The sequence below is a fragment of the Amia ocellicauda genome, chromosome 18 (assembly GCF_036373705.1).
Source record: "Amia ocellicauda isolate fAmiCal2 chromosome 18, fAmiCal2.hap1, whole genome shotgun sequence".
Taxonomy (NCBI): Eukaryota; Metazoa; Chordata; class Actinopteri; order Amiiformes; family Amiidae; genus Amia; species Amia ocellicauda.
Genome location: NC_089867.1, coordinates 14,106,165 through 14,118,381, shown reverse-complemented (window position 1 = coordinate 14,118,381; position 12,217 = coordinate 14,106,165). Strand labels below are relative to the sequence as shown.

Genomic DNA, 12,217 nt, shown 5'->3' with positions numbered 1-12,217 from the left:
GTCTGCTCGCTGATGGCCATCGCTAGTGGCAGGAATATTGGACTCACACTCACACTGTCAATGTGCAGTCAGAGCAGGTCACTCCCCGATGCTGCAAAAACTCCAGAAACTGCTTTTGATGCCCTAAAACATGTGAGACCAAAGACCACTTACGTGCTTCTGCCTTAACTGTACAAAGAACCTTTTCCTCTTGAAGGAAATCTTGATAATGTTGACCCTAGAGAACAGAAAGAAAGAATACAAAATTACAATACTTTGGCTTACGAAATGCCCAACAGAACAGCGTGTCTAGGAAGCAAAGAAACAATAAAATAAAGCTAGTTGCCTGCTTTCTAGTATTTGAACACCTTGTACTCTGGCTGCTGGGGTCAGCTCTGGTGTGGCAATTCCAATTCCAGTTTAAAACCCATTCTCAGTCCTGTTCCCAGATCCTCCGATGACACAGAGGAACGGTAAGTCTGTGTGAGATGGCGATCGGAATCGGGAATTGATTGAATAATAAAAAGGAAATGGAACTGAAAAGCAGGAAATGGAACTCAGCCCTAGCAGTCAGAACCGGCCCCTTCCCAAGCCATGGTCATGCCCGTCGGGAGTCTAGACAGATCGCTGTTAGGGCTCTTGAGATGCCACAGTCGTCTCCACAGCACTGCCAGCTGAAAGACCGTGGCACACACGGTACGCTGGACTTTACGAGAATAATAATCACGGCATTATGAGAAGAAAACAAAAACAGATACGTAACTAATAATTCCTCACAAGTACGAAACCCCAAGGACCAATCTGATCACACAGCAACTCCTTACTGACTCATGGCTGCAGAAGAAATCAGCCTCAACTTTCTCAGGCCAGAGAAATTTAAAGGAATTGTCCCCATACTTGATGCACGTCATTGCCAGGAGATTAGTGGTATTTGTAATTTCATAGCTGATCAGTTGCCCAGTCTGAGGACCATGGTGAAAGCTGCTAGTGAAACAAGAGCGAAAGCACCCTGAAGCACAACATGACTGAAGATCAGCCAAAGATGGGACAGAAGCAAATGGGATTCCGTGAGCCACACCAACATTGCAGTTCAATTTCTCCCCATGTGGCTTCAATTTGCTGTAACTTCTGCCCAGGGAGGTTCAATACAACCCCAATTAACCACCGTTTTAAAACCACGAACACAACTTACCAGGAGAAGAAACTTGTGCAAATCATGTTGCGAAAAACAGCAAGCCCCCCGGAGGCTATTCCTATGAGCAGCTCTGTATTGTTCGGATCCTGAGAACAGAAGAGAGAACATGTGGGGCTGTGAAGGCGGTGCGATTTGTGCCACAGGAGGGCATGAGAAGAACCAAGGATTGGCGATGTGTGTACTGAAGCTGGGGAGCACTTTTCCCATTATGTAACACACCATGGGAAAAGAAAGCACACGTCAGTATTATACAACAATTTAACATTATATAGTCATACGCATGTATACCCCCCCAAGAGTTCTCAGCAATACTCTGAGCCCCAGTGTACTGTGACATCTATCTCTCTACATCTACATATCATCACTCTCTGTTGATCCACTGCTAGATGAAGGCATCCCCAAAATTATATATAAAAAAACAAAATAAAACAAATTAAACTTTGCAGCAGTGTCCAACAGGGATTAAAAACACAATTCTTGTTAGTACGCTTGTTAGTCACAGGAGTCACTTCCTATGGCCTTGTTCAGCACTGTGGAGGGACTTTGTGGGAGCAGTCCAGTTGGAAATTCCCATTCGCAAATCTCAGAATTGCCTCCACGCCTCGGGCTCTACTGTTATGTTTGATCTCGGGGCTGACCTTGCCAGGGCCTGTGTGAACTCCTCTCACTCACCCACACATCCTGTTCACAGGACTGTCACAAAAAAAGGTCTGGGAAAACCAAAGGCGGATACAATGAACCATCCCATGTGTACTGAGACTGTATATTATTACTTGATTTCTTAGCAGACACCCTTATCCAGGGTGACTTACAATTGTTATATCATTTTTACATTTACACAGCTGGGCATTTACTGGAGCAATCTAAGTAAAGGACCTTGCTCAAGGGTACAACAGCAGTGCCCCCACCTAGGATTGAACCCACGACCCTGTGCTGAGTCCAGAGCCCTAACCACGACTCCACACTACTGATGTATACCTGACTAATACACTACTTTTGCAGCGCTTACAACTAAATCAGTCTTATCTAGTTTAAAGCTTTTTTTCATTGTTCTAAGTGTTAACGTGGACAGATTGAGTTAAATGGCCGTCTGATTCTTGAGCCATTGCTTATCTATTGGTTTTACCGAGTCTCGGTATAGGCCGGGGTGTGTGGCAGTGTGCTCTGGCAGGTGTTTGGAGGTGTGCCAGGAACTTACCCTAGCGCTGTGCAATTCGACGCCGTAGAACTCCAGGGTCCTGGCGATGTTTAGATAGCAAAGCTCGGCTTCGGACTGTTTAAGGCCTCTGCAGACGGAAAATGGAAGAGGAAAGAAAGAAGGAAAGGCAGACATTAAATTGATATCAATATCACAATATGAACGCAGCCTTATTTACACATCCAAGGCGCCCATGGCATACATGCGGATAAGCCAAGCAGTAACACAATAACACCACAAGAGGGTACTGCCACCCAATGCATTTCCAGCTCCTCTTACCAGTGTGCAGAGAGGCACGTTGCACACTTTCAGTGCTGCTACCTTTGTTGTCTGTGCTTTGTAATTAATTCTAAGTAATATGGGCAGTACAATAGGGTAGTATTAAATGTCCTCTCAGCTTCCCTCTTGCTTAACTTCGGCATTGTGACACACCGACTAACCTGTGGATTTTGCATGATTCTTTGTTGGATATATGAAAAGGCTTCTAGAACTGTGGAAGTTCAGACTGAAAAGACTTCTGGAAGCCGATTAGCACCAGTGTAAAACTCTCAAAAGTACAGTAGGCAAACAAATACAGTTTGAAGCTTGTGAACTACACAATATCTTAAGCAAAATACATAAAGATGACTGGCAGCTTCTTTACCCTTCTCTCATGGTTATAAAGTTGCCCAATTCTACAGCTCAGACTCACTAACACAGTATTACTTTTACCATTTCAACAATTTATCAGGCTTCTCCTGACATTTAGGATATGATGTAACTGCATGTGGTCCATCCTTTGTACAAAGTCTTTTCTGTTCTCTGCTTCCAGACAATGGAGGTGTCACCATTATACACACACACACACACACACACACATACTTTTTTAAAATATTTGCTATTCATTGTACAGGTAACTTGGGGACTTTCTGTTCCTCTCCTGTCTGTTGGTTGACGAGGTCATTAATTGGCATGTTTGGTATGATCTCATACCCATTAATCATCTCTTGAGCCTTGCACGGAGTACCAGCAGCCTTGGATGAGCTGTACGGGGCTGAGATAGGGAGTCTGGGGGGCAGGGAGACGATAATTAACCAGACTATTTATTTATTTATTACCGCTTACAGGGCCTGTTCGATATTTTTTTTAATGACTTTGATGTTCACAGCTTGGATGCAAACAGACGGTGGCTCCTGTGTGCGGAGGAAGTATGGTGCCCAGTAGCTCCAGCTGTGCACCACTGCCTCCAACTGACAACGTTAGCTGTACGGGACAATACGGAGAACCTCAAACATTCTTCCACCATTTCAAACAGCAGGTCGGTTTATTTAACATCTGGAATTGTTTTTACATATTTCTATTGGGAGAATCATGCTTTTGATCATCCTGAAAGAGCCGAGGGAGGCTCGGAGTACAGGCCTACCTGTGCTGCTCGTGCAGGGACTCTACTTTGGTTAGGAAGTCCTCGTCCTGTTCTGGGAGGAAGTGGAATTCAGACAGGTATCCGGGCTGATGCTCAGAGGACGAGTGGTCTCCAATTTCAGCTGTGAAATACACACAGTTCATTGTCAAGTCCTTCGCAGACACCAAAATCAGATATCACATTTCACTACAAACACACTGAAAGCATCAAGTGAACGGCTCACAAATGTCCAGAACAGTTATGCACTGTTGCACTCTATCAGCAGAGTGGGGGGGGACGGACGGACTGAAAATACAAATAAAAAACAGGTTGTACTGTAATAGACTCTGGGATATTGAAATGGCCACACCCGACCACTGACTCCACAGTTTGTTTGGGTGAGGCAATATAGCACACGTACAGCATGTAAAATGCTGAGAACATCTGGTTCGGTTATCGATGTCAAGACTAGAAAAGGGTTAACAAACATCAGCACAATTCTCCTTACACAATGACACTTACACTGTACGGCATAGGAGGCTAGGACCACCGCAGAACTGAGAGGGCAATTTAACCTGCAGAACACACAGACAGACACACCGATGAGGTCATTCACTGAGGAGAACGCCGAGTACAACACATTCAAGGGAATTTTTTTTTGCTGTTATTGACAAAAGTGATTGAAACAAACTGGAAAGGTGAAGCTATAAGGTTGTGAACCTCCTCCCTTGTATACAAACTCAAATATAGACTGTTAAAGTAGGTATCAATAAATAATATATAGGAAAAGTGTAAGTATTTCTTAGATGTACAGGGGTTGATCTTGTTTGTATTCAGTACTATGAAGTAGTTAAAAAAAAAAGCAAGAGAGCCTGTGTACAGGTGAGACAACATCCAGAGTGTGGAAACCGACTTTGAAAAATGTGTTCCCCACTTTAGTTTCTCTAGCTGCTCTGTTTAGTGAAGTTGAAGGATTAAACAAATGCTTTATTGAGTGCAGCATTAATTACTCAGTGTCAGAAAGATCTCTGGCGCATACCATATGGCTAACATAGAAAAGGCAGGGCCCATTGAACATGACCCAAAACAACCAGTTTCACAATCCTCCGTGCTCTCCTCAGTGCGTACGGGACGCACAGTTGTCTGCCAGGGAGCGTGCTGGCCGTGCTCCAGCGTACTGCCCCTGAGCCGGAGGAGTGGAAATCACGGCTCGCACATGTAACTGCAAACTCCAAATCACAGGAGTTGAAAAAAGCTGAAAGCCAGCCGGCAGGCAATCGGAGGAGCTTCTGACTTCCGCCGCCTGCACAGCGCTGTTAGCACCGAGTTAAGAGGGAACAGCGAAAACATCTGCCTAGCACAACACCGATTAACATTTTAAGCCGAAATCTGTAGATGAACTGGCGTCCCCTGATTTTAGTGCAGACGAGCCAATGCACATTGCAAAATCCCTGCAAGGGGACACCGAAAACAAGTGCAATTCATGTGGAGCTTGATTTATTTTTTTTGTCAGCGTTCAGTTATGCAAGGGTGTTCTGGAACATCTGAGCCTTACACAGAAGGAAAGTAATCCAGCTGTAGCTACTTACAATCCACAGGCAAACACCCTAGTCACTATATTGTTTTGATGCTGATGAATGCTGTGTTTGTAGAAGTACACCTTGACAGATTACTGCAAAAAAAAGCTGTATTAGGCTCTAAGCATTAGGGGCCACAGTGGTATGTGTAGACAGGACAACAGTATAGGAGCTCAATACATTTTTTCTCATTTCAGATGACTGTTGGCACTGCAGTTCTAAAGAATCCCAAAGTGTCGTCTCCACGTTCAAGCTAAATTACAGGGACAATACAGTATTCTTTACCTTCCTTCCTGGATATCGTTCTTGAGCTGTAAAAAATACAAATGCCTGAAAAAGAAAAAAAGTAGTTACAGTTACCTGGTGAAGGGGAAATTCAAACATTTGTAACACAAATGATACATGTCGACTCAAAAGGCAATGTGCAAAGTAAACCTTTTTTTGGGAGCTTGCTGCAGGGATTAGTGGTCAAATTAATTCAAAACCAGAAGACTTTCACCATCTGTGAAATCCGTCTGACTAGAGTAGTTTTATGCACATTATTTTTTGGGCTCTGAATTTCAAGTCTGCTGCTCAGGTCAGGAGCCACTCACCTGGTCTGCTCGTGCAACAATGAATTGGGGTCGGGGATGAAAAACCTCACCCGGAAATTCAAGGAACAAGGGAAGCTCCCTGGATGAGAAAAAAAAAGAAATCCCTAGTCACCTCTCTCTCTCACGGTTTAAGTCGTTTAAAATGATGGGGTGCGTTTTAAGGGATGCTTTAACTGTGGGCTGAGTTTCAGTTTTAACTTAAGAATCTCAGGAATTTCATTAGTGGTTAGAGACACAGAGTCTAGCCTTCAGATATAAACAGGAACTTACATCCAGAGGGAGATTTAATGTAAGCAAAGTGTTTCCGCCCAAGGTGTGAGCCGTGTGGAAACAGGGCCAAGAGGCAGCGCAGCTAATTACACCGCGGAGCAGATACATGCATGACGTGCACGGGGCAAACTCCACCAGCCCTTGGGTCAGGGCCAGTGATCTGTAGGTAAAAACAGCCCTGCACGCCCCACAATCTCACAGTGAACACAACCTGACTTCTCTATCTCTCAGCAGGATGGAAATGCATAAAATGAAACCCGAAAAGAGAGAAAACTGCACGTATTCAAGGAAGTCTGATTTATCACTCTTCCCATATGCAAATTCCCAAGACTGCTTTTCTATTTTGGATGTATTTCTTTAATTCGACGTCACTCCCCACTTACCTTTCAGCTGCTTCCGGACAGCTTTGTTGGGCTCGAGCCACCTCTGCGAATCAAAACACAGTGACATTAATCATCAAGCGGAGGGAGAAACATTACTCATAGGACATGACAGACAGCGCTGTACCTTTAAGGCCTGCAACTTCCCTTCATGCAAATATTCACTTCCCATTCGCTCATTAATTCCAGTTATTAGGATGCAACAAGCCTGCAGCTGTGCTACGTGCTGCTGTGTGAGGACAAATCAGGGCTTGTATCATCACGAAGAAAGAGAGGGAGGCGAGGGGGAGAAGAGGCTCTTTGGGCAGGTGTCTGTGATCGCTCCAGTCAGGTGTGGAGTCAGGTGTGGAGGGCTTACCGGCGAGTCTATGGAGTCCTCGTTGTGCTGGAGGCTGAAATACTCCTTCTCAGTCAGACCCAGGTGGTTGTAGGCCATATCCAGCAGAATTTGACCGGCATCTTGTTTCTGAAGGGGGTGAGACAATTAATTATTTCTGCGGTTATTTAAAAACTACAAGGCTACACAATATTTGGTGCAGTCAGGCCTGCAGGCTGTAGCATCTGACCCTTCTGTAAATTACAATTCATTTTGGGTCAAAGGCTTTAGTCAGTCATCACTCACCACTCCTGCCCATGTATATATTTGCTCACAAAACAGGATATAATATGTAGTGTTGTTAGCACTCCTGCTAGGGACTTAGCTGCTTAGCTCCAGGAGCTGTACTGGGTGCCCTCACTGTATCCCAGGTCATGAAAAGCTGATGCCAAATCTGTCTACAAAAGGTAAACGGGTTGTTTATTAACCACATAGCTTTGGCAAAGTATAAAAACAAACAGTGCCTTTAATGGTATTCACAAACACAGCAAAAAGCACTTGCTCTCCCTTTTTAAATCCCAATTAGATGTGTGCAAGTCAATACTTCAAATGAATGGAACAGCAGTTTGCTTTTTTCTGTGGTTTTAAGAATGCACAGGGATTGAAAATGCACCCTGTCCAAGGATCAGCACCTCGTGATGAAAGTTTCCACATGTTTTCCTGGTTTTGGCGGACTGACATCTCTCCATGAACCTGCTACATAATTCCCAACATACCTTGCTAAAAAAACCTCGCCACCACTGCTAAAGTTGGCTGGGAACCCAACAGTAAACGTCAAGTAGGTGACAAGAATTCTCCGTATACATGTGGCAGTTTTGAGTGAAATGAAAGGTCTGTGACAACACCACACACAGGTGAACACTGCCCTGCACTGCAATCTGTGGTTCACCCATTAAGAACCCAGGGCTGTTCTGCTGCATCATGGGAAATTGCTTTGTCATGGCTTTCATTGACTGAATGTGCTCCAAAGGCAGCTGGCACTCAAAGACAGATGGTCCTCCTCGGCAGATGATCCTTAAAAACCTATTTAATTGAGCCGACAAACAATGCCCCTCACTGTCTCATCTCGCCACGGTCCACTCGCTTCGTGGCAGCAACTCCTACGGACTGCATGGACTCTCCTTGCAAACAAGCCCTAAATCCTAATGAACTCGTCTCTGACTTGTGAAATCGGGGCTTGTTTGTTAGGGCTTCAAGCCCTAAGAAGAATTTGCAGATTCTTCTCATCTTCTCTAACTCCGAGTCCAAACTTAATTGAGGTGCACCCACAACCCTTACACTAAGGAGCTTCTGGTAAAAGTCAGCTAATCAACTAAGGAATTAAGTTAATTATTTACAAAACAGTGGCTGCGCGTGTAAATCTGATTTTAAGAGCGCTTCAGCAAGAAAGGACATCTCTTTTATTGGCAATATACTTTTTATATCACCATCACCATCAAGCCTATAGCGATCCACTGCTAACACTAGTTATTTTACAGGCGTCATGTACAATCTGTTGCTCCCATTGCATTAAACCCCACCATGCCATCTTGCACTTGCCGGGCAACAGGGTTCCCAACTGCCCTTGCACGTCTATCGGAGGGACTATTTCAGAAGCTGCTGTGCCGTGTTTATGCAGTGGCGGGGGTGGGGTTTGGACATGTGGGAAAACGGAGGGCTGCACCTCACACCCCCATGCCCTCTACCCCCATCCTGCACAACAGGAGCAGCGTACCAATTACACACAAGCCCCTTCCAGAGCACCACACCCCCACTGTCGGGGCATCGCTTAGTCGGCATCCCTCTCCAAGGAGCAAGAGAGCAGAAAGAGAAACAAAGGAGAGAGGGTCAGATTGAAATAATGGCATGTTATGCTACACCCCGTCACCTTTTACCGTTTCTTTGTGATAAGAAAGGCGAGATGTACACACAGCTTTTAAAGTCTTTTTTTTTTTGGTGTTGTTTTGTCCCTCCCCCCCACAATGGATTCCTTCTGGGCTTTTGTTTCGAAGCTTAAGATTAGAAAAAAGCTTTTCCTTGGAGGCTTGGACAGCACTGCATCTCTGTTCTGGATTTTAATAAGTCCCTGTGCAAAACTACATTATCTCTCAGCAATATTTCAGGACACAATACCACTGTTTACTTTTTTATTTTTCCCAAGCTCAACAGCAATGCATGTCTGACAACGAAGAGAGTGTGTTCTTAAGTGTAATTATGTCCTTCATTTAAAAACAACCTAACTGAATGCAGTTCTTAACTATACATGAGAAAATCAGCATTTTTTTGCATTTACACAATGTTGTGGAGATTTGTCAGATTTGTTTTCTTTTTCAATAATATAACCCTAAGGATCCTGTCCTCATTTCGCCATGTCCATACCTGCCGAGAAAACAGGGCAGTGGATACCTCTTAACCGATGCACAGTCACGCACAAAAGCTCTAAAGCTTACCTCTCGGCTCAGGCAGCGCTAGAAGCACAGCTGTTAGCTGCAAAGCAAACTGCGGTGGTCAAAAGTGCATCAACAATTTAGCTAGAACTGCATAAACAACCCAAACTCCAGCACACACACACTGTCTCTCTCTCTCATTTCTCTGAACAGACAGAAAGAGCCTTCTGCCACTGTGCATTTGTAAGCAAAAAGCGCTTCAGTTGTTAGAAACATGAATTACTTCTGCACAAGGTTATGGAACTAGTCTGTCAGCTTATGCAAATGATTCATTTCAAACTAGGCGCTTACTTTCCCCAGCATATGCTTCCTCTACCACACAATATTTGTACTGTGTTGTACTGTAACAGGACTTTATAACCCAGTTTGAGATGGTGCTTAACATGTAAAGACACCCTATAAAGTCAACAATCGCTTAGCAGATAAAGGATAAAAGGCTTTGGCCGGAGCAAAAGGGATCCACAGTTTGTCTTTTGTGAATCGATTACTGATACAATACAACTGGGGAAGCGGAAGCTGTGCTCTTCTCCCTATAAGGTGGAAGAATGGAATAAATACAAATATCATAGGAAAAAAACAAAACATTTGAAACAAGATGCAAATACAAAAGATCATAATCCCAGAGCTCTGACAACACTAAAACCCGCTGGACGTGACAGACACAGGCCTGTAATAATGTCCAATGCTGCTGTACTATACTCCAATCCTCAGGTGCTATCTAAGGTCACTAAAAAATATAATAATTATGTGATGACAGCATGTCAGAAAGCACTCTTCAGAGCCTGACAGTTCAGCCCAAAATTAAATCTTTTCTCTGTCTTTGGTGGACATTTTCAAATCTCAAGGGGGAGACATGCCAATCTCGGTCCTACAAGCCCATTTTAAAGCCATGTTTTCTCTGACAGGCTTTAAGCCTTGAGAGGCACAGGAACAATGCGTGTGAAACTACATTTTGTAAGTCGCCCTGGACAAGGGTGTCTGCAAATAAATAAATAATAATAATAATAATAATAATAATAATAATAATAATAATACTACAAGAGAAAATTAGAAGCAAAAGATATTTCTCTTCAGCCCAATCTTACTATAAAATCGTCCTAAACTCCAACAATTTCAACAACAAACATGCTTAATTTTCTTATGCTCCAAACTCTCTCAGAATAAAAGATAGTTCTGTTGTCTGAACCCTAAATATGACACGCCCTCATGATGCTCACGACAGCACAATTAATTGGTAAGAATAATAATTAATTATAAAACTTTACATTACAATTTTTCATGAAGGCTGTTCACATTGTAGTACCAGGTATTTTGTTTCGGGGGAAAGCTGTGCACACCTAGGTCTGCAGCACGTGCCCATCTCAGCTAATCTAGCCACGAGAGAGGTCAAAATGCTAATCCTAGAGCAGAGCAGGTGCTGTCTGTCCAATGCATTCCACACTGAAATTGTACGCCAACACTACACAAATCCCCAACCCGATTTTACTCTGTCACTTCTGAGAGTACACTAGCTGTCTGTGGACATTGTCACCCTATAGACAGCTGCACACGTGAGAATGAGCAAATATATTTTTTGGGGACACAATCAGTTGCATGCATCCATCATTCTCAAATCTCAGCCTACCAGCTTTAAACCGCAAAACGAGAGCTTTGCAAAGTTAGAAGTGGCTCGGGCTTCTTTTCCTATTTTTAATCTGCTGAAAAACTGATTTGAAAAAGACACATCCTTCTATTCTGTGGCACTGAATCTTTTCTAAAGACATATGGTGTACAGCTGTCAGAGCAACCCTGCAGTCCTCTGACCCACCACACAAAGGATTAAAAGCAGTTACAGTATCAGCTGCAGTTGTTGTCATTGCAAAGTTAATCAGCAGTTAAAACGCAGTTAACCTCTTTGTTTGCTGTGGCTGCCCTCCTGACCCTGAGAGGTCAGCATGCCGAGCTCTGTCACAACAGGGTCTGTGTTTTACCCAGGGACCGAGGGGGGACAAATTCAGCACAAGGAGCTACAGGACATTCTCTTCCTGTGTAGAAGGGCAAGCACCTGGGAAAAAGGAAAAGACCGACTTAAAATGAAGGTCTTATTGGCTGGACTGCAGTGTATTTTGTTTTACTTCAAGCATGAAGTCCTGGAAGTCTATTGTTTTTGTTAGGATTTTATTTATTTTTCCATCCACCAAACTTCAAACGCCCCTAGAACACTAATTCGTGCATGACAACTCACGAAACTTGGCAGTGTTGCAGAGGCCTGTGTTACCTTCAATCCCAGTGAAAACTACATGTGCTGGTGACATGGTGCCATCGCCATATTGTGTTTTGTGGCAAAGCTTTGACATGCTACAGAAATCTTAAAATAGTTGCCTTATGTCTTACTTTTCCGGACGTTCAACAGAAGTTGATCGGGCGCACTGTTTGACAACTAGTGTAGAGTACTAACCACGTTGTTCAAGGTGAGCTGCTACACTTACACACACAGCTGCTGTAGGTCACATTACATTACACATTTTCTGCACACTGGAATACAGTACACGTATGAAACGTCATATATAAATTCATGCCCATGCCTTGAACCTACAACCAGAAACTAAAGATGATGGTATACATGGTTAGCCAAAAATGTGCACACAACTTCTATTTCTTCTTCCTGATTGATTTGTGTTTTATTTTTAAATATATTTATTAACTACAATAGCCAATTGCTACAATCAACAGGCTTGGATATCCTTCAAAGTGACAGTCAGCAGTCTGCAGTAAAGCTGATATTAGTCAAAAACACCACACTGGGGGGATTGATGACAAAACCAGGCTTAGAATTTTGTGATTTTAGGTGCAAGGCCACTTG

The 12,217-nt window shown here is 43.6% G+C and overlaps 1 protein-coding gene across 2 annotated transcripts in view; it reads right to left on the bottom strand.

The window, feature by feature from the left end:
- ptpn3 (protein tyrosine phosphatase non-receptor type 3) overlaps positions 1–12,217 on the bottom strand; it is an 83,139-nt gene that overhangs the window by 33,008 nt on the left and 37,914 nt on the right. For both annotated transcript variants that reach the window (XM_066691568.1, XM_066691569.1), the window contains exons 3-11: positions 6,932–7,039; positions 6,577–6,619; positions 5,924–6,002; positions 5,616–5,660; positions 4,276–4,328; positions 3,775–3,895; positions 2,373–2,460; positions 1,172–1,260; positions 154–217 (exon numbers count right to left, since the gene is read on the bottom strand). In XM_066691568.1, coding sequence (XP_066547665.1) covers positions 154–217; positions 1,172–1,260; positions 2,373–2,460; positions 3,775–3,895; positions 4,276–4,328; positions 5,616–5,660; positions 5,924–6,002; positions 6,577–6,619; positions 6,932–7,039 — 690 coding nt within the window. The remainder of the gene's footprint in view (positions 1–153; positions 218–1,171; positions 1,261–2,372; positions 2,461–3,774; positions 3,896–4,275; positions 4,329–5,615; positions 5,661–5,923; positions 6,003–6,576; positions 6,620–6,931; positions 7,040–12,217) is intronic.